Source organism: Salmo salar, chromosome ssa06, assembly GCF_905237065.1.
Source record: "Salmo salar chromosome ssa06, Ssal_v3.1, whole genome shotgun sequence".
Classification (NCBI taxonomy): domain Eukaryota; kingdom Metazoa; phylum Chordata; class Actinopteri; order Salmoniformes; family Salmonidae; genus Salmo; species Salmo salar.
Genome location: NC_059447.1, coordinates 80,470,668 through 80,493,154, shown reverse-complemented (window position 1 = coordinate 80,493,154; position 22,487 = coordinate 80,470,668). Strand labels below are relative to the sequence as shown.

Sequence of the window (22,487 nt, the reverse complement as noted above, 5' to 3'; positions counted from 1 at the left end):
GTCCACATCACCAACAAACTATCATGGTCCAAACACACCAAGACAATCATGAAGAGGGCACGGCAACACCTTTTCCCCCACAGGAGACTGAAAAGATTTGGTATGGGTTCCAAGTTCCTCAAAAAGTTCTTCAGCTGCACCATCGAGAGCATTCTGTCTGGTTGCATCACCGCCTGGCATGGCAACTGCTCCGCATCTGACCGTACCCCCTGTATATAGCCTCGTTATTGTTATGTAATTTTATTGTTACTTTTTATGACATTTTTTACTTTAGTTATTTAGTAAATATTTTCTATATTTCTTGAACTGCATTGTTGGTTAAGGGCTTGTAAATAAGCATTTCACGGTAAGATCTACACATGTTATATTCGGAGCATGTGACAAATAACATTTGATTTGATTTATTTGATTTACTACCTTGACAGCAGCTAAAGGAATCCCTAATAAATACAAATACAAAAAGTATATATTAACAGTATACACAGTATATTATACTGTATATATTGTGTGTGTGCGAGTGCGTGTGTTCCTACTAAGACGGATGGCGTCTCCAAATTAAGAATATGCCACTGACTTCAGAGCAACTGTCTTGGTTTAGCAGGGAGGTTACCTCCAGCCAGGTTGTATGAGCAGAATCAGAGAGCCTGACCTCCCTCTGTCTGTCAGTACGTACCAACCACCAACTGGGCTAGCCGGTTAGAGCTGTTTTTATTGGGTCATGAATGTTGTTTGTTTTCATGAGCAATACATGTGAGATCACCTTACATTGCCACGGAGCTGATGTTCATTTTACTGTAGGTGTCTTTTCGTATGTTTGTTTTGTGTATGAAAATGCTATTGGCAAAATATGTTATTGAGACCAATACATCACTGAGAGTAGGCTGGTTTTGAGGGGTGTGTGTGGGCATTGTCCTCTCAGTATCTCGTTAAAGAGCTTTCCCCTGTTTGTTTGTAAGGTTGAAGAGATGTGGGTGAAGAAATGGTGATTTGCAGCCTGCCAGTCTGTTATCAACCACTCATGTTCTCCGCTAACCTAAACATTACTGCAGAATCTTCTCTTCAAAAAGCATCCACCTCCATTCCACTCACTATGAATACAGATGCCACCTTGTCCTTACTAAGCCATGACTACTGGCTTCCCACATGAAAAAATACTATAGTATTCTCTGTAATGTTTTTGCTGACTTTACTGTAGTATTCACTGGAGTAACTAAAGTGCAAAAAGTCTGTAAAACACTAAAGTCAGCAAAAACACTACAGTGAAAACTAGTATTTACTGTAGTATATTGTAGTGAACTGTAGTATTTACAGTTAACTATTGTATAAATACTGTAGTAAAATAAAAGTATTATATACTATAATGATGAATGTAGTGTTTTTACAGATTGCAGTATAATGTAATATTTACTATAGTGTTTTTATTTTATTATCTTTGACATAGGCTTTCCGCTTCAGGAAACCTACTGGAGAAATACTATAGGAGCACATTTTCGATAACCTGTAGGTAGGTATAGGACTTCTGCTGTTTTCCATAACCTGTAGGTAGGTATAGGACTTCTGCTGTTTTCCATAACCTGTAGGTAGGTATAGGACATCTGCTGTTTTCCATAACCTGTAGGTAGGTATAGGACTTCTGCTGTTTTCCATAACCTGTAGGTAGGTATGGGACTTCTGCTGTTTTCCATAACCTGTATGGGGGGGGAATGGGCAGGGTATGTTAAACTGTACTGTTTTTGCAGACAATACTGTAGTATTTTACAGTAAGTACCACACAATCAATGGATAGGACAGTGTGTAGTATACTACAGAATTCTATAGTAAGTACTGTAGTGAACTTGGGACTTCTTGTCTTGCTAGCACACGTGACCGCCTCCTGAAGAGTCTTACCAGTCGGTGCCACGTGAAAAGCTAGCTATTTGCTGGCTTAAGTGGGGACACTTCAGGCTGAGGAGTAAATTCCACACATCCCCATGTGCTATGCACAGAGACACACACACGCGCACACACGACTAGCACAGTCACCCCCCCCACACACACAATATCTCTATCCCCTCTCTTCGCTCGTCTCCTTTGTCTGCCTCACACGCACACACTGTTAGCTGCATTTATATGGCCGTTTACACAATATGTCCCTGCAGGCTCACAGTGGAGAAGTGCTTTGAGTGCCACAGCTCTGCAGGGGACACATTTTAACATGGGAGACTGCACACCTCAACTTGGCATCATCCCACACAGCCTGTGCAACCGCCAGCCAGAGCATTTCCATACCCATGAGAACTGAGATGCCTCCATCTGAAGACAAGTCATCCTGCAGTGTGTCAGTGGTTAGCACTATTGGATAGATGTATTTAATATCTCTCAAGTGAATTCAGAAGGTGGGAGCCTACTCAGCTCCAGGGTCGTTACCATGGCTTGATACGTATACATTACTGCAGGACAAGCTGTGGTAAACTCATGTTGACGTCTTTGCATACTGTGAATAGACACAGCTAGATTCTGTTGGAATGAAGCTGCGATTATTACCCCATCTAGTTGTTTTAATATATCCATGTATGTACTTTCTCATCAGTTTGACAAAGCATCTCCTCAACATCTTTATCCAGGTCCTTATATTGCAAATAAAAAATCATCAGTACGTGTTAAATAATACTTTACATTTGATATTTGTGATGAATAATACTGTCAATTTTATACTTTGTTTAATATCTTGTGTTACAGTCATTGCCTTTCAATAGTTTGGTATAACTGAGTGCTTTAGACGGTCTGCTGTAATATTAATTCAAGGGACACATCTGTCTCAATGTTCTGAGTACAATTTGCATGATGAAAATACATATCCATATTAAACTTTTTTTGTATGGGGTTGTGAGATTTATACTGTCTGTTATTGAAATATATGATCATATATTTAAAAATATGTAATGTTTATACATGGGTTTATCTGAGTACCAGTCAAACGTTTGGACACCTACTCATTCCAGGCTTTTTCTTTATTTTTACTATTTTCTACTTAGTAGAATAATAGTGAAGACATCAAAACTATGAATATAACATATGGAATCATGTAGTTCTTCAAAGGAGCAACCCTTTGGCTTGATGACAACTTTGTACACTCTTGGCATTCTCACAACCAGCTTCATGAGGTAGTCACCTGGAATGCATTTCAATTAACAGGTGTACCTTGTTAAAAGTTAATTTGTGGAATGTCTTTCCTTAGGGATTGTATACAGAAGATAGCCCTCTTTGGTAAAAGACCAAGTCCATATTATGGCAAGAACAGCTCAAATAAGCAGTCATTACTTTTAAGACATGAAGGTCAGTCAATGCAGAAAATTTCAAGAACATTGAACATTGCTTCAAGTGCTATGATGAAACTGGCTCTCATGAGGACCGCCAAAGGAAAGCAAGACCCAGAGTTACCTCTGCTGCAGAGGATAAGTTCATTAGAGTTACTAGCCTCAGAAATCGGCAAATGGTTGCACCTCACAGAGTTCAAGTAACAGACACATCTCAACATCAACTGTTCAGAGGAGACTGCGTGAATCAGGCCGTCATGGTCGAATTGCTGCAAAGGAACACTACTAAAGGACACCAATAAGAAGAGACTTGCTTGGGCAAAGAAACACGAGCAATGGACATTAGACCTGTGGAAATCTGTCCTTTTGGTCTGGTGAGTCCAAATTTGAGATTTTTGGTTCCAACCGCCGTGTCTTTGTGAGACGCAGAGTAGGTGAACGGATGATCTCCGCATGTGTCATCGCCACTGTGAAGCATGGAGGAGGAGGTGTGATGGTGTGGGGGTGCATTGTTGGTGACACTGATTTATTTACAATTCAAGGCACACTTAACCAGCATGGCTACCACAGCATTCTGCAGTGATACGGCATCCCATCTGGTTTGCCCTTAGTGGGACTCTCATTTGTTTTTCAACAAGACAATGACTCAACACCTCCAGGCTGTGTAAGGGCTATTTGACCAAGAAAGAGAGATGGAATGCTTCATCAGATGACTTGGCCTCCACAATCACCCAATCTAAACCCAATTGAGATGGTTTGGGATGAGTTGGACCGCAGAGTGAAGGAAAAGCACCCAACAAGTGCTCAGCATATGTGGGAACTCCTTCAAGACTGTTGGAAAAGCATTCCAGGTGACTACCTTGTGATCCTGGTTGAGAGAATGCAAATCTGTAATCAAGGCAAAGGGTGGCTACTTTAAAGAATCTAACATCTAAAATATATTTTGATTTGTTTAAGACTTTTTGGTTACTACATGATTCCATGTGTGTTTTTTCATAAGTTTGATGTCTCCACTATTATTCAACAACGTAGAAAATAGTAAAAATAAAGAAAAATGCTTATATGAGTAGGTGTGTCCAAACTGGTACTGTATATGATCATGTATTTTAAAATGTATGTCACATTTTACATATGGGTTTTAAATACATTTTAAAATATATGGTAGTATATTTAAAACACAAAATGTGACATACATTTTAAAATATATGGTAATATATGTCATGTTTTATATATGGGTTTTAAATATATGATCATACATTTTAAAATATATGTCACGTTTATACAGTGGCTTGCGAAAGTATTCACCCCTCTTGGCATTTTTCCTATTTTGTTGCCTTACAACCTGGAATTATCATTTGATTTACAGAACATTCCTACCACTTTGAAGATGCAAAATATTTTTTCTTGTGAAACAAACAAGAAATAAGACAAAAAAACAGAACTTGAGCGTGCATAACTATTCACCCCCCACGGTCAATACTTTGTAGAGCCACCTTTTGCAGGAATTACAGCTGCAAGTCTCTTGGGGTATGTCTCTATAAGCTTGGGACATCTAGCCACTGGGATTTTTGCCCATTCTTCAAGGCAAAACTGCTCCAGCTCCTTCAAGTTGGATGGGTTACGCTGGTGTACAGCAATCTTTAAGTCATACCACAGATTCTCAATTGGATTGAGGTCTGGGCTTTGACTAGGCCCTTCCAAGACATTTAAATGTTTCCCCTTAAACCACTCAAGTGTTGCTTTACCAGTATGCTTAGGGTCATTGTCCTGCTGGAAGGTGAACCTCTGTCCCAGTTTCAAATCTCTGGAAGACTGAAAAGGTTTCCCTCAAGAATTTCCCTGTATTTAGCGCCATCATGATTCCTTCAATTCTGACCAGTTTCCCAGTCCCTGTTGATTTAAAAAAAAATCCCCACAGCATGATGCTGCCACCATGCTTTACTGTGGGGATGGTATTCTCGGGGTGATGAGGTGTTGGGTTTGCGCCAGACATAGCGTTTTCCTTGATGGCCAACAAGCTCTATTTTAGTCTCATCTAACCTGAGTACCTTTTATATGTTTGGGGAGTCTCCCACATGCCTTTTGGCGAAAAAACGTTTTTGCTTATTTTTTTTCATTAAGCAATGGCTTTTCTCTGGCCACACTTCCGTAAAGCCCAGCTCTGTGGAGTGTACGGCTTAAAGTGGTCCTATGGACAGATACTCCAATCTCTGCTGTGGAGCTTTGCAGCTCCTTCAGGGTTATCTTTGGTCTCATTGTTGCCTCTCTGATTAATGCCCTCCTTGCCTGGTCCGTGAGTTTTGGACTATTTTGTGTATGTCCATTACATGAAATCCAAATAAAAAGCTATTTAAATTACAGGTTGTAATGCAACAAAATAGGAAAAATGCCATTGGGGATGAATAGTTTTTGCAAGGCACTGTATATGGGTTTTAAATATATGATCAGTGTCATAAAAGTTGAAGCGGTGTTGTATGGACCAAACTGCAGACGGAATGTGGATACTCATCTTTTAATATAATTAAGTAAAGTATACACAGAAAACAATAAACACTCACGACAGGCTACTTACAAACAAAACAAATAGCAGTGTTAACTCAACCACCCACAAACCCAAGTGACAAACATACTCCTAATTATATGACTCCCAATCAGGAACAACGATCACCAGCTGTCCTTGATCGGGAGCCACACAGACCCACATAGAAATACAACACCCAGAACACACATACACAGACATACTCTGCACGTCCTGACCAAAACTACACAACAACACCCTCTGCTGGTCAGGACGTGACAATCAGATATTTTAAAATGTATGATCATATATTTAAAACCCATATATAAACGTGACTTACATTTTAAAATATATGTCACGTTTATATATGGGTTTTAAATATATGATCATATATTTTAAAATGTATGATCATATATTTAAAACCAATATATAAGCGTGACATTTTAAAATATGGTCATATATTTAAAACTCATATATGAATGTGACATATTTAAAATATATGATCAAAATGTATGTCATGTTTGATATATAAGGCCATATTATTTTTCTGTATGGGATTCATTTCATGTGCATATCTGTTTCATTCATTTGATGTCAGATTCAGATTTTCTAAGATTAAAACAACACAGAAGTCTGCAAAATGTGAATATATTTTTATGAGTTGCCTGTGTATTTAAGAAGACTCATAGACTACTCTACTTCAATACCTTCCAAACGTGATCTGATTATTGGGCTATTGACCTCATGAAAATGGCGTCTGTCTATCTTCATTTTACTTTTTACACTTGACATGCACTTTAAAGTCAGCGTGGATAGGGCTTTCTGGAGACTGCTGTCCAGATTAACTATACAACTGCAAATGTTCTGTAGCTCACTGTGACGTTTTTGAATAGCATAAGAGGAGTCATCGATACGCATATAAACAACAATTATTTGGGAGTCAGTCAGTCCATTTCACAAGTGACGTTTTTCTTTTAATAATGGGTTCGATGAAGAAGATGTAGCATGATCGCGTTGAATAAGGTACTATGGGAAAATAATAGGCTACTTATTTGGGCTATTTTAATTGAGTTCTTCATCAATAACTTATTTATTTCACATGTCTTTTTTTTATTCAGATGCACAATGCGAAATGTTTTTTTTGCGTAGATCTGAGACACAACTGTTTCATTTTTGGGTGGCGCGAAACCAGTGAGCTCGTGGATGATGATGTAGGCTGTTTGCCGTGGTGATAATTCTAATAAGACCGAGAAAGAGCGCAAATCATGTCCTTTGAATGACACATTTTCAGTAAATTTAAAATAGTACCTGACTCTTAAGTTAAGTAGAAAGTAGAACAACACAAATATTGTCAGTGCATCATCATCCCTGATATTTTGGTCCTTGTTGTTTTGTATTATACATAGGCTACATATAATGCTTAGGTATGCTGAAGATAGCATCACATTTCTTGATTTATTTAATTAGTGGTGGTGTTTTGTTTGGACTGTATTTAAATGAGTTATAAAATAGGCCTATAGGCTAGCCTACTGTGGGACTAGCCTACCCATCAAACTCACCAAACTGGCATTCTAAAATCCATCTTTCAGATTGGGCCCCCTCCCCCTACTCCCAATTTCTTCTCTTACAAATAGCCTAATATTTAATTGATAATGCCAGAGAAGCTGGTGTTTGGAGGATATATTGGCACGGGTGCTGTTAGGAAACCGTGCCAATACATCCTTCAAACACAAGCTGTGTTTGAATACCCATACTAACATACTGTATACTACATACTTAATGAGTATATACTACATACTATATACTATTCATTTTAGTATACTGTAAAACGAACAGTATGCTTTCAGTTGAGCGTACTAGCTCTTCGCCTGTCTAGCAAAACAAATTACTAGTTAGACATTTTACGACTTTGGGTGTGTTCTTAAATTCAATCTGTAGTGCCAGAGTGCGAGCGTTGTCAGATTGTCTGTTTGTAAATTCAGAGCATTTCGCTCTTAGAGTGCACACTGGACGCTCTGCCCGAGGAGTAGGGTTAATTTAAGTGTTCTGACCTTACAAGGCAGTCAAGCACCCAAGCTAATGTTGGCTAGCTACTTCCAGACACACATGAGACCACTCTGACTATTTTACTCGCCCTAGCAGAGCTGGTTATCCAGAGCGTTGGTGACTTTAACTGTGCTGCTGGCAACAATTTAGTTGCGCTTTTTTGCTGACGTTTACTGACATCGACCATATTCAACAGGTGTTATTCTGCACTCTGGTACACTCAGATGAGAGTGCTCTGAAATCGGAATATATAGCCAGAGCAAATTTACAAAAGCACCCGAATGTCCAGCTAAGCTAAGAATGACGGAATAATCAAGTCAATAAACGTTGGGTAGTTCGTTAGATAGCCTATAGTTAATATACTAGCAAGTTTGATGTATAGGTAGCCAACTGTAATCCAAGATGGCATAGCAGTCAGACGTTTTTGTCCTCGTCTTGTCGTGTCCCATGTATATATATTTTTTCTTCGCATATCTTTTTTCATATTTTTCTAAACCTCCACTTTAAAATACTCTCCTGCAACCCGCCTCACCCAATGTGGTGTGGATCTGCTTTTTTCTAAAGTATTTTTCTTTACTTTTGAACCGGAACCCCAACAGAAGCTAGCCAGCTAACTAGCTAGTAGTCAGCTAACCACTACTAGCGGTCATCAGCTAACCTTTAGCTCGGAAAACTCTCGCCAGTTTGCACAACGCAATTCAAACCAGAGCATACAGGACTTATTTTCTCTTCATATCCCCGGATTCCTACCGCAAGCTCTGAAGCTTTTCACCTGGATCATCGCAGCTAGCTAGCTGCAATCCGAATGGCTACTCCTGGCTAACGTCTCTGTCCCGAAGCAAGCACCAATTAGCCTGTAGCTAGGCCCATCTCCCGGCTAGCTGAAGAGGTCCATGAGCCACTAGTCGGCTACAATACCTATTTTGCCAATTGGCCTGGACCCCTTTTACTGCCGGTTTGTAGCCCCGCCGATCCTTCACGACTGGACTACCGACGTAATCTGCCCGAAGGTGTTCTTCAACTGGCTACAACGTTGCGACATCCCCTGAATGCTCATCTGCTGCCCGCTAGCTGTCTAGAGCATATCGGACTGTTAGCTGAAGAGATCCATCGGCCATTTTCTTGGGCCACTATACCTATTTTGCCGATTGGACTGGACCCCTTTACTACACGGAACCCTACTAATCCATCACGACTGGTCTGCCGACGTAACCGCATGAGGAGGGTATAACAGACTTCTCCCGTTGCGATGTCCCTCTAAGGCCCTTCTGCTAGCTTGCTAGCCCTGGCCCGCTAGCTGTCTGAATCACCGTGTCTCTAACCAGCCTAACTACTCACTGGACCCCTATGATCACTCGGCTACGCATGCCTCTCCCTAATGTCAATATGCCTTGACCATTGCTGTTCTGGTTAGTGATTATTGTCTTATTTCACTGTAGAGCCTCTAGCCCTGCTCAGTATTCCTTAGCTAACCCTTTAGTTCCACCTCCCACACATGCGGTGACATCACCTGGTTTAAATGATGTTTCTAGAGACAAAACCTCTCTCATCGTCACTCAATGCCTAGGTTTACCTCCACTGTATTCACATCCTACCATACCTTTGTCTGTACATTATGCCTCGAATCTATTCCATCGCACCCAGAAATCTGCTCCTTTTACTCTCTGTTCCGAACGTACTAGACGACCAGTTCTTATAGCCTTTAGCCGTACCCTTACCCTACTCCTCCTCTGTTCCTCTGGTGATCTAGAGGTTAATCCAGGCCCTGCAGTGCCTAGCTCTACTCCTATTCCCCAGCTGCTCTCATTTGTTGACATGTGTAACCGTAAAAGCCTTGGTTTCATGCATGTTAACATTAGAAGCCTCCTCCCTAAGTTTGTTTTATTCACTGCTTTAGCACACTCTGCCAACCTGGATTTCCTAGCCGTATCTGAATCCTGGCTTAGGAAGACCATCAAAAACACTGAAATTTCCATCCCCAACTATAACATTTTCCGACAAGATAGAACTGCCAAAGGAGGCGGAGTTGCAATCTACTGCAAAGATAGCCTGCAGAGTTCTGTCTTACTATCCAGGTCTGTACCCAAACAATTCAAGCTTCTACTTTTAAAAATCCACCTTTCCAGAAACAAGTCTCTCACCGTTGCCACTTGCTATAGACCACATTTTGCCCCCAGCTGTGCCCTGGACACCATATGTGAATTGATTGCCCCCCATCTATCTTCAGAGCTCGTGCTGCTAGGTGACCTAAACTGGGACATGCTTAACACCCCGGCCATCCTACAATCTAAGCTTGATGCCCTCAATCGCACACATATTATCAATGAACCTACCAGGTACAACCCCAAATCCGTAAACACGGGCACCCTCATAGAAATCATCCTAACCAACTTGACCTCCAAATACACCTCTGCTGCCAAGATTTCAGCGATCACTGCCTCATTGCCTGCATCCGCAATGGGCCTGCGTCAAACGACCACCCCTCATCATTGTCAAACGCTCCCTAAAACACTTCAGCGAGCAGGCCTTTCTAATCGACCTGGCCCGGGTAACCTGGAAGGATATTGACCTCATCCCGTCAGTAGAGGATGCCTGGTTATTCTTTAAAAGTGCCTTCCTCACCATCTTAAATAAGCATGCCCCATTCAAAAAATGTAGAACCAGGAACAGCTATACCACTTGGTTCACTCCAGACCTGACTGCCCTTGACCAGCACAAAAACATCCTGTGGCGTACTGTATTAGCATCGAATAGCCCCCGTGATATGCAACTTTTCAGGGAAGTTAGGAACCAATATACACAGGCAGTTAGGAAGCTAAGGCTAGCTTTTTCAAACAGATATTTGCATCCTGTAGCACAAACTCAAAACAGTTCTGGGACACTATAAAGTCCATGGAGAATAAGAGCACCTCCTCCCAGCTGCCCACTGCACTGAGGCTAGGAAACAATGTCACCACCGATAAAACCACTATAATTGAGAATTTCAATAAGCATTTTTCTACGGCTGGCCATGCTTTCCAACGGGCTACCCCTACCCTGGTCAACAGCCCTGCACCCCCCACAGCAACTCGCCCAAGCCTCCCCCATTTCTCCTTCACCCAAATCCAGATAGCTGATGTTCTGAAAGAGCTGCAAAATCTGGACCCCTACAAATCAGCCGGGCTAGACAATCTGGACACTCTCTTTCTAAAATTATCCCCTGAAATTGTTGCAACCCAATCTTTCGTATCATCCGAGATTCCCAAAGATTGGAAAGCTGCCGCGGTTATCCCCCTCTTCAAAGGGGGAGACACTCTAGACCCAAACTGCTACAGACCTATATCTATCCTAACCCTGCCTTTCTAAGGTCTTCGAAAGCCAAGTTAACAAACAGATTACCGACCATTTAGAATCCCACCGTACCTTCTTCTCCGCTATGCAATCTGGTTTCCGAGCTGGCCATGGGTGCACTTCAGCCACGCTCAAGGTCCTAAACGATATCCTAACTGCCATCGATAAGAGACTATACTGTGCAGCCTTATTCTTCGACCTGGCCAAGGCTTTTGACTCTGTCAATCACCACATTCTTATCGGCAGACTCAACAGCCTTGGTTTCTCAAATGACTGCCTCGCCTGGTTCACCAACTACTTCTCAGATAGAGTTCAGTTTGTCAAATTGGAGGCCCTGTTGTCCGGACCTCTGGCAGTCTCTATGGGGGTGCCACTGGGTTCAATTCTCGGGCCGACTCTCTTCTCTGTATACATCAATGATGTCGCTCTTGCTCCTGGTGATTCTCTGATCCACCTCTCCGCAGACGACACGATTCTGTATACTTCTGGCCCTTCTTTGGAGACTGTGTTAACTAACCTCCAGACGAGCTTCAATGCCATACAACTCTCCTTCCGTGGCCTCCAACTGCTCTTAAATGCAAGTAAAACTAAATGCATGCTATTCAACCGATTGCTGCCTGCACCTGCCCGCCCATCCATCATCACTACTCTGGACGGTTCTGACTTAGAATATGTGGACAAGTACAAATACTTAGGGGTCTGGTTAGACTGTAAACTCTCCTTCCAGATACACATTAAGCATCTCCAATCCAAAATTAAATCTAGAATCGGCTTCCTATTTCGCAACAGAGCATCCTTCACTCATGCTGCCAAACATACCCTCGTAAAACTGATTATCCTACCGATCCTCGATTTCGGCGATGTCATTTACAAAATAGCCTCCAACACTCAACTCAACAAATTGGATGCAGTCTATCACAGTGCCATCCGTTTTGTCACCAAAGCCCCATATGCTACCCACCACTTCAACCTGTACACTCTCGTTGGCTGGCTCTCGCCTCATACTCGTCGCCAAACCCACTGGCTCCAGGTCATCTACAAGTCTTTGCTAGTTAAAGCCCCGCCTTATCTCAGCACACTGGTCACCATAGCTGCACCCACCCGTAGCACGCGCTCCAGCAGGTATATTTCACTGGTCACCTCAAGTCAATTCCTCCTTTGGCCGCCTTTCCTTCCAGTTCTCTGCTGCCAATGACTGGAACGAACTACAAAAATCACTGAAGCTGGAGACCCATATCTCCCTCACTAACTTTAAGCACCAGCTGTCAGAGCAGCTCACAGATCACTGCAACTGTACATAGCCCATCTGTAAATAGCCCATCCAACTACCTCATCCCCATACTGCATTTATTTATTTATCTTGCTCCTTTGCACCCCCATATCTCTACTTGCACATTCATCTTCTGCACATCTGGCACACCAGTGTTTAATTGCGATATTGTAATTACTTCGCCACCATGGCCTATTTATTGCCTTACCTCCCTTATCTTACCTCATTTGCACACACTGTATATAGACTTTTTCTACTGTATTATTGACTGTATGTTTGTTTATTCCATGTGTAACTCTGTGTTGTTGTTTGTGTCGAACTGCTTTGCTTTATCTTTGCCAGGTCGCAGTTGTAAATGAGAACTTGTTTTCAGCTACCCTACCTGGTTAAATAAAGGTGAAATAAATAAATAAATAGCTACCTAACGTTAGTTTTTATTTATCTAACAACATACCGGTACATACTGCTGTAATGATATGCTATATGGTTCGTAAGGACAGTATAGCTAACAAATTGTCAGCCAATGTAACGTGTAAGGTCACTCATTACTTTATTACATTGCTCAACATTTTCTTAAGATTTGTCATAATTAGTTCAAGAAATGAATTTCTATCCACTCTGGTTGTACTTCGACTGCATATTTTTTGCCATTTCCTTCAATTCTCGAAACGATGTGAAGCCACGCCCATTTCCTGAAGATTTGCATTTTGGGCCTTAAAGTACGGCAATAGTGTCCTCTGCGTGTATTCTTCATATTTTGACGAATTTAGTACGACATCCGGGAACTTTTGGCATACTAACTATAACTATGACCAATAACCATACTATATACTCAATTCAGGTCACAAATAGTACGGTTAGTGCAGTTAGAGTATTCGAGCACAGCTACAGGCTTTGAGGGCATTATCACTTTTATACAACGGGTTACCAACATATTCAAATAATGACTGACATATTTTCATAAAAATGTTTATGATTTTTTTCATACTATTTTATCCTTCCACAAGATATACGCTACCATTCAAAAGTTTGGGGTCACTTAGAAATGTCCTTGTTTTTGAAAGAAAAGCACATTTTTTTGTTCCTTAAAATAACATCAAATCAATCAGAAATACAGTTTGGACGTTGTTAATGTTGTAAATGACTATTGTAGCTGGAAACGGCAGATAAAAAAAAAAAAAAGGGAATATCTACATAGGCGTACAGAGGCCCATTATCAGAAACCACCACTCCTGTGTTCCAATGGCACGTTGTGTTAGCTAATCCAAGTTGATCATTTTAAAAGGCTAATTGATCATTAGAAAACCCTTTTGCAATTGTTAGCACAGCTGAAAACTGGCCTTCTTTAGACTAGTTGAGTATCTGGAGCATCAGAATTTGTGGGTTTGATTACAGGCTCAAAATGGCCAGAAACAAAGTACTTTCTTCTGAAACTCGTCAGTCTATTCTTGTTCTGAGAAATGAAGGCTGTTCCATGTGAGAAATGGCCAAGAAACATGAAGATCTCGTACAACGCTTTGTACTACTCCCTTCACAGAACAGCTCAAACTGGGTCTAACCAGAATAGAAAGAGGAGTGGGAGGCCCCACTGCACAACTGAGCAAGAGGACAAGTACTTTAGAATGTCTAGTTTGAGAAACAGATGCCTCACAAGTTCTCAACTGGTAGCTTCATTAAATAGTACCCGCAAAACACCAGTCTCAACGACAACAGTGAAGAGGCGACTCCGGGATGCTGGCCTTCTGTCAGAGGCCTTCTGTCAGAGACGCGACCCAGTTGTTCAGTCTTTTTGTTCTGTATCTGTGGACGCGAACCAGTTGTTCATTCTAAATGTTCCATTGCCGTACTGTCTGGCAACATTCTTATTCCTTGCTTGCTAGCTAGCCAACTACAGCTAACTTACAGTCAAGTCAAACAGTGCAGTCAGACGAACAGCAAGGTAGCAGCATTTGTGTTGGTTTAAGTTGTTTTCTAGTGACATTTATTTGGATACATCCATAACAATGAGCTAATGATGCGCAATTTTGCCTGGCATAGAAATGTGCTTTCTTGTCAGGACACTGTTGTTCAGAGGAGCTAGCCAACAACACAGCTAACACAATCACTTCAAACTGAAGCTGGAAAGACTGCAAACTAGCTGTTTTTCGTTTCACATGTTTTCTATTTACATTTATTTGTATATATCCATAAAAATTATGCCAGCTGATTCATGATTTCGACTGGCTGAGAAAAGCTGTCTGCCTGTCTGTCTCATCCTGACTCCCGACACATTCATTACTATGGGACAGCAGCAGGTCGAATTTCAATATTGAAACAATGTTGCAAATGTCGGTGAGTCAGGCAGAAAGGTTTATACAAATTTCCGTTGTTGTTAACAAAATGCTAGTGTAAAAGAAATGTGAGATAATGTCTAGATGCTTTCTATAGTGGAGATCAAGTTAATCCAGGCTGCATCACATCCGGCTGTGATTGGGAGTTCCATAGGGCGGCGCACAATTGGCACAGCTTTGTCCGGGTTTGGCTGGGGTAGGCCGTCATTGTAAATACTAATTTGTTCTTAACTGACTTGCATAGTTAAATAAAGGTTAAATTAAATAAAAGAAAAAGAAATTGCCAGGCTGGGCTGATGAGACAGTGGATAGCGCAGTGAGATGGAACAGAGTAAATAGGAATTTCAACGTCATAGCTTTAGCCAGTGGTAACTTGTGGAATAGACACCGGCTGGAATGCAGTTTTAACCAATCAGCATTGAGGATTAGACCCATCCGTTGTATAACAACAATATACTTACTGGTATGCTTGATATCCAACACATCATACATTTGAAATTGTAATGCGCTCATGGTCTCACGGTGTCTTGTCATAGTCAGTTACTATCTACACTTGTTCATTGTGGACCTCTCCCCCCCATTCAACACATCTACAGTTGAAGTCGGAAGTTTACATACACCTTAGCCAAATACATTTAAACTCAGTTTTTCAGAATTCCTGACATTTAATCCTTGTAAAAATTCCCTGTCTTAGGTCAGTTAGGATCACCACTTTATTTTAAGAATGTGAGATGTCAGAATAATAGTAGAGAGAATGATTGATTTATTTCAGCTTGTGTTTCTTTCATCACATTCCCAGTGGGTCAGAAGTTTACATACACTCAATTAGTATTTGGTAGCATTGCCTTTAAATTGTTTAACTTGGGTCAAACATTTCGGGTAGCCTTCCACAACCTTCCCACAATAAGTTGGGTGAATTTTGGTCCATTCCTCCTGACAGAGCTGGTGTAACTGAGTCAGGTTTGAAGGCCTCCTTGCACACACATGCTTTTTCAGTTCTGCCCACAAATTTTCTATGGGATTGAGGTCAGTGCTTTGTGATGGCCACTCCAATACCTTGACTTTGTTGTCCTTAAGCCATTTTGCCACAACTTTGGAAGTATGCTTGGGGTCATTGTCTATTTGGAAGACCCATTTGCGACCAAGCTTTAACTTCCTGACTGATGTCTTGAGATGTTGCTTCAATATATCCACATAATTTTTCATCCTCATGATGCAATCTATTTTGTGAAGTGCACCAGTCCCTTCAGCAGCAAAGCACCCCCACAACATGATGCTGCCACCCGCATGCTTCACGGTTGGGATGGTGTTCTTCGGCTTGCAAGCCTCCCCCTTTATCCTCCAAACATAACTATGGTCATTATGGCCAAACAGTTCTATTTTTGTTTCATCAGACCAGAGGGCATTTCTCCAAAAAGTACAATCTCTGTCCCCATGTGCAGTTTCAAACCGTAGTCTGGCTTTTTGAGCAGTGGCTTCTTCCTTGCTGAGCAGCCTTTCAGGTTGTCGATATAGGACTTGTTTTACTGTGGATATAGACACTTTTGTACCTGTTTCCTCCAGCATCTTCACAAGGTCCTTTGCTGTTGTTCTGGGATTGATTTGCACTTTTCGCATCAAAGTACATTCATCTCTAGGAGACAGAACTCGTCTCCTTCCTGAGCGGTATGATGGCTGCGTGGTCCCATGGTGTTTATACTTGCGTACTATTGTTTGTACAGATGAACGTGGTACCTTCATGCGTTTGGAAATTGCTCCCTATGATGAACCAGACTTGTGGAGGTCTACAATTTTTTTCTGAGGTCTTGGTTGATTCCTTTTGATTGTCCCATGATGTCAAGCAAAGCGGCACTGAGGTTGAAAGTAGGCCTTGAAGTACATCCACAGGTACACCTTCAATTGACTCAAATGATGTCAATTAGCCTCAGAAGCGTCTAAAGCCATGAGTTAATTTTCTGGAATTTTCCAAGCTGTTTAAAGGCACAGTCAACTTAGTGTATGTAAACTTCTGACCCACTGGAATTGTGATACAGTGAATTATAAGTGAAATAATCTGTCTGTAAACAATTGTTGGAAAAATGACTTGTGTCATGCACAAAGTAGATGTCCTAACCGACTTGCCAAACTAGAGTTTGTTAACAAGAAATTTGTGGTGGTTGAAAAAACGAGTTTTAATGACTTCCGACTTCAACTGTATATTCTGTAGTGACTCAACTTCATTAGCTAGGCCTACTATTTCTAAACAAATGTATTCATTTGTCACAGGTGTTACCATGGCTACTATGGACACGCTGCTGCCTTTTCCTTGACAATAACCCAGGTAAGTGGCATGGGAGGGGCGGATACACTCTACCAAATAAGAAAATATTTTCATTATTAGACTGGAAGCAGCAACCAGCACTTAAGCAGCATTGATTGGACAGAAGCGAAACTGAATGATGTTGAGTGCTTCAACACCAGCTGACATGCCAGCTAAGATAGCTAGACAAGGTACTCTAACTTGATTGATAGCCTGAAATGGCCTTGTTAGCTAGTTATGAGATTGGGAACCTACTGTATCTAGCTGCCTCGCTAAAGCCAATTTCATAAAATTGCTAGATGGCTACCCACTGGGCAACAACTGGTTGAATAAACATTGTCTCCTCATCATTTCAACCCCAAAATGATATGTGATGACGTTGAATCAACATGGATAACTGATTGGATTTGCAAAAAGTCATTAACATAAGGGAATTTCAGTGAGGGAAAAACATATTTGATCCCCTGCTGATTTTGTACGTTTGCCCACTGACAAAGAAATGATCAGTCTATAATTTTAATGGTAGATTTATTTGAACAGTAAGAGACAGAAAAACAACAAAAAAATCCAGAAAAACGCATGTCAAAAATGTTATAAAATGATTTGCATTTTAATGAGGGAAATAAGTATTTGACCCCTCTGCAAAACATGACTTAATACTTGGTGGCAAAACCCTTGTTGGCAATCACAGAGGTCAGACATTTCTTGTAGTTGGCCACCAGGTTTGCACACATCTCAGGAGAGATTTTGTCCCACTCCTCTTTGCAGATTTTCTCCAAGTCAAGGTTTCGAGGCTGACGTTTGGCAACTCGAACCTTCAGCTCCCTCCACAGATTTTCTATGGGATTAAGGTCTGGAGACTGGCTAGGCCACTCCAGGACCTTAATGTGCTTCTTCTTGAGCCACTCCTTTGTTGCCTTGGCCGTGTGTTTTGGGTCATTGTCATGCTGGAATACCCATCCACGACCCATTTTCAATGCCCTGGCTGAGGGAAGGAGGTTCTCACCCAAGATTTGATGGTACATGGCCCCGTCCATCATCCCTTAGATGCGGTGAAGTTGTCCTGTCCCCTTAGCAGAAAAACAAAGCATAATGTTTCCACCTCCATGTTTGACGGTGGGGATGATGTTCTTGGGGTCATAGGCAGCATTCCTCCTCCTCCAAACACGGCGAGTTGAGTTGATGCCAAAGAGCTCCATTTTGGTCTCATCTGACCACAACACTTTCACCCAGTTGTCCTCTGAATCATTTAGATGTTCATTGGCAAACTTCAGACGGGCATGTATATGTGCTTTCTTGAGCAGAGGGACCTTGCGGGCGCTGCAGGATTTCAGTCCTTCATGGCGTAGTGTGTTACCAATTGTTTTCTTGGTGACTATGGTCCCAGCTGCCTTGAAATCATTGACAAGATCCTCCCGTGTAGTTCTGGGCTGATTCCTCACCGTTCTCATGATCATTGCAACTCCACGAGGTGAGATCTTGCATGGAGCCCCAGGCCGAGGGAGATTGACAGTTCTTTTGTGTTTCTTCCATTTGCGAATAATCGCACCAACTGTTGTCACCTTCTCACCAAGCTGCTTGGCGATGGTCTTGTAGCCCATTCCAGCCTTGTGTAGGTCTACAATCTTGTCCCTGACATCCTTGGAGAGCTCTTTGGTCTTGGCCATGGTGGAGAGTTTGGAATCTGATTGATTGATTGCTTCTGTGGACAGGTGTCTTTTATACAGGTAACAAACTGAGATTAGGATCACTCACTTTAAGAGTTTGCTCCTAATCTCAGCTCGTTACCTGTATAAAAGATACCTGGGAGCCAGACATCTTTTGGATTGAGAGGGGGTCAAATACTTATTTCCCTTATTAAAATGCAAATCAATTTATAACATTTTTGACATGCGTTTTTCTGGATTTTTTTGTTGTTATTCTGTCTCTCACTGTTCAAATACACCTACCATTAAAATTATAGACTGATCATTTCTTTGTCAGTGGGCAAACGTACAAAATCAGCAGGGGATCAAATACTTTTTTCCCTCACTGTAAGTGTATTTCCACCCATCTTTTAACCTAAATCCAATGACATGGTGAGATTTTTAGTTGACCAAATGTAAATCAAATCTAGGTGTTGAAATGACATCTGTGCCCAATGGGTAGTATTACAGAGAAACGTACAACAAAATATTTTAGTTTTATTTATTCATCAAGAATAAATCATTTCTCAAATAAATGGATAAATGAAATGGGGTAGGAGATAATGTTACCTAGTAATTATGATAAAACGGGGGTTTAGTAATTAATTTAACATTTGAAAATAAAAATAAATCAAACAGGACAGATCTGAGGGGGCACATGCCCCTTGTGCCCCCTAAGGGCACAAAGGTCTCTCTTTATGTAGTGTTGTGGTGTGTCTCTTGTCGCTATGTGTGTTTTGTCCTATATTTTTATTTTGAATCCCAGCCCCCGTCTCTGCAGGAGGCCTTTTGGTATGCCGTCATTGTAAATAAGAATTTGTTCTTATCTGACTTGTCTAGTTAAATACAAAATAAAGTAAAAAGCGCATGACACCTCTGTGTACAGTTGCATCGAGTGTTACTGTAGAATGTATGGTCAATGGTTCAATGCTTTATAGCATTTTTTCTCTACATTTTAAAAGAATCTTCGTAAACAGGTTTACAGGTCTTGGTGAAGGTGGTGGTTTATGCCTATCATTTATGTTAATGTACTTCTTTATATTAACATTTAAAGTGTTGTGAGTAATGGTAATGGAGTGATTATGCATGTGTGGTGCAATAGTCATGCGCCTAAGGAGCTGACATTAGATTTTTTACAGGACACACACACACACACACTTTTATACTTTTTACACATTCTAGATGAACTGATTGTTAATCTCTCCTTATACAAGGACGGGTCGGGAGGCCTACAGTAAATTGTCCAATCAGCAGCATACCGCCTGTCTTTCACAGTAAGTCAGGGAATCAGTGTTACCATGCTTTTTGATGATCAGAACCAGCGATGGAGGACTGTTCTGAGCGTTCCTTATCGCTGCTCCTCAGGCCTTGCATTTTATCTAGCCTGACTCATCAGATTCTGTAAATTGTGCATGTTAATCACTTCAGTATAGATCATCTAACAAATCTACTGCATCTCCTGCCTGAGAAACTGGAGAGGATGGGGACAATATAGGAACGTCGGAGGGCTGTTTAAGCCAATGTGTGTATCTATTGAAGAACTGAGGGTAAAATCAACCAGCAAAGATTTTCAAACAACTTTTTCAATCATATCAACACAGATCTAAATATTTGTATATATGAAATGCTCTTATTTGAAAGATTTGTAACACTGTACTTGTTCGCAATAACAAAATCTTACTCTACCTGCGCTCTTACATTACGGGGACTGTCAACCTCTGAGTTACAGCACTAGGTGGCGCTATCGCCTTTGATGATGAACACATCCAATGAACCAAGATACTTACCAGGGTGGCACAAGAACCAGTCAGTGTGGCAGTCAGATTCATTTAGGCCCACATATGTGCAATGTTTGGCTGGTTGGTTTGCAATGTGTGGGCTTGTGGGGAATCACTTCATCAGTGTCCCAATGCAATATGTTTGTGATATTCTAGGTCAGCACTAGTACAAACACATCTGCATGTTAATATCTACATTTACTCTAGAGGGTAATCTAGAGCAGTGTTTCCCAACCAGGAGTACTAGGACCCGTGGGGGTACTTGGCCTATCCACAGGGGGTAATTGAGAAGACTCGTGAGACAATAGACTTACTGGTCAAATGCACATGAGGGGTACTTCAGGGGTACTCCGGGCAGAGCACAATTTAGTTGGTGGTACGGTAACCGAAAAAGGTTGGGAATGAACTACTGATCTATCCTAATAGACAGTGAGTGTCAATATAGAGACAGTATCTTTTCTCATTCCTTCACCATCTAATTTCTATAGGGGTTGTATTCATTACGGCATGTAATGGAAAACTGAGCTGGAAAATGAGTGTTTCTTACTGGACAAGTACAAGTAGTCCGTCCCTGTTTCAGCTGTTTCCCTCTGTTTGGTGCCTGATGAACACAACCCTGCTCTATTGACCTGCCTCTCCCGTGACACCAGCCTAAACATCATAATACAACCACATCTCTAATTACCTTCAAATGGATCAAATAAAGACCGGATGCACTTTTAATTAGAACCATTTTTCGCTTTGTATTTGTGGCTCGGAGAATTGAGCGGTGTTTCTTTGGAGCGGAGCCATTTGTCAAGCGCGACGCTCTGTCTTTGAGTGAGCAGGGAGCGGTTACCGCACCTGCTTTTTCTGCCCCTTGGTGCCATAATTAATGCTCACCTTAATCAAATGAGGAGCATGAACAAAATAATACAGGGCCTTTGAGGTATGCCTCAGGAATTAATGTGGGGGAATGAGATTCTCTGTTCCACGTTTGGTGTTTTTGAGGGCAATTATCATATTGTAGGCCTGTAGTTTAGATTGCTTGACTTGTGACCATGGGGACAATTCAGGTCAAGTGTGGAAGATCTAAGATTTTTGTATGGAGCAATGTTGTCTTTCTCTGGAGTAATTCTTTCGACCAGAAGTTCAGTACTGGATTACAGATAAGATAATATATATTTGGCTGAGATATTGATGAGAAGGTAACTTTTCACAGTGAAGTTTTTGTATGCGAAATACATTTTTTTGAGACTTCCAAATTAGCAGGATATTTCTGTAGTTATGGCACTGGCTTCTCTTGAGGTGAAGTGCAGGATCTTTAAGACCCTATAGGGCCCTCAGACATTTTAGTCATTTAGCAGACGCTCTTAACCAGAGCAACTTACAGTAGTGAATGCATACATTTCATAATTTTTTTTCTCCGTACTGGTCCCCCGTGGGAATTGAACCCACAACACTGGTGTTGTAAACACCATGCTCTACCAACTGAGCCAACATCTTGTCACAACTTCTACTGAAGTCGTTTCCTCTCCTTGTTCGGGCGGTGTTCGGCGGTCGGCGTCACCGGTCTTCTAGCCATCATCAATCCACTTTTCGTTTTCCAATTGTTTTGTCTTGTTTTCTTACACACCTGTTTTCCATTTCCCTTATTAATTGTTGTGTATTTAACCCTCTGCTCCCCCCATGTGCTTGTACTCTATGCTACTGGTGTGCGTCGGGTTTTGTGCCTATGTAGGTTCTTTTGTATTGCCGTGGGTTTTGTATTAAACTGCTCCTTCTATTACCTATTTCTGCTCTCCTGCGTCTGACTTCACTGCCACCAGTTCCGCAACCCTTACATATCTCCCTCCCTCTTCTCCCCTTTAGCCCAACGCTACAGTGTACCCACAGCACAACCTTTTCTGCAGCCCTATTCCCTTAGTAGCATCTCTCCCCTGTCAAGAGGGCGTG

The 22,487-nt window shown here is 41.4% G+C and overlaps 1 protein-coding gene across 1 annotated transcript in view; it reads left to right on the top strand.

Moving 5' to 3' along the window:
* Nucleotides 1-6,711: 6,711 nt before the first annotated feature.
* Nucleotides 6,712-22,487, top strand: part of LOC106608148 (disks large-associated protein 2-like) — a 777,756-nt gene continuing 761,980 nt past the window's right edge. The window contains 2 exon segments of the mRNA XM_045719533.1: nucleotides 6,712-6,837; nucleotides 17,056-17,110. Of these exon segments, the coding sequence (XP_045575489.1) occupies nucleotides 6,820-6,837; nucleotides 17,056-17,110 (73 nt within the window). The 5' untranslated portion in view covers nucleotides 6,712-6,819.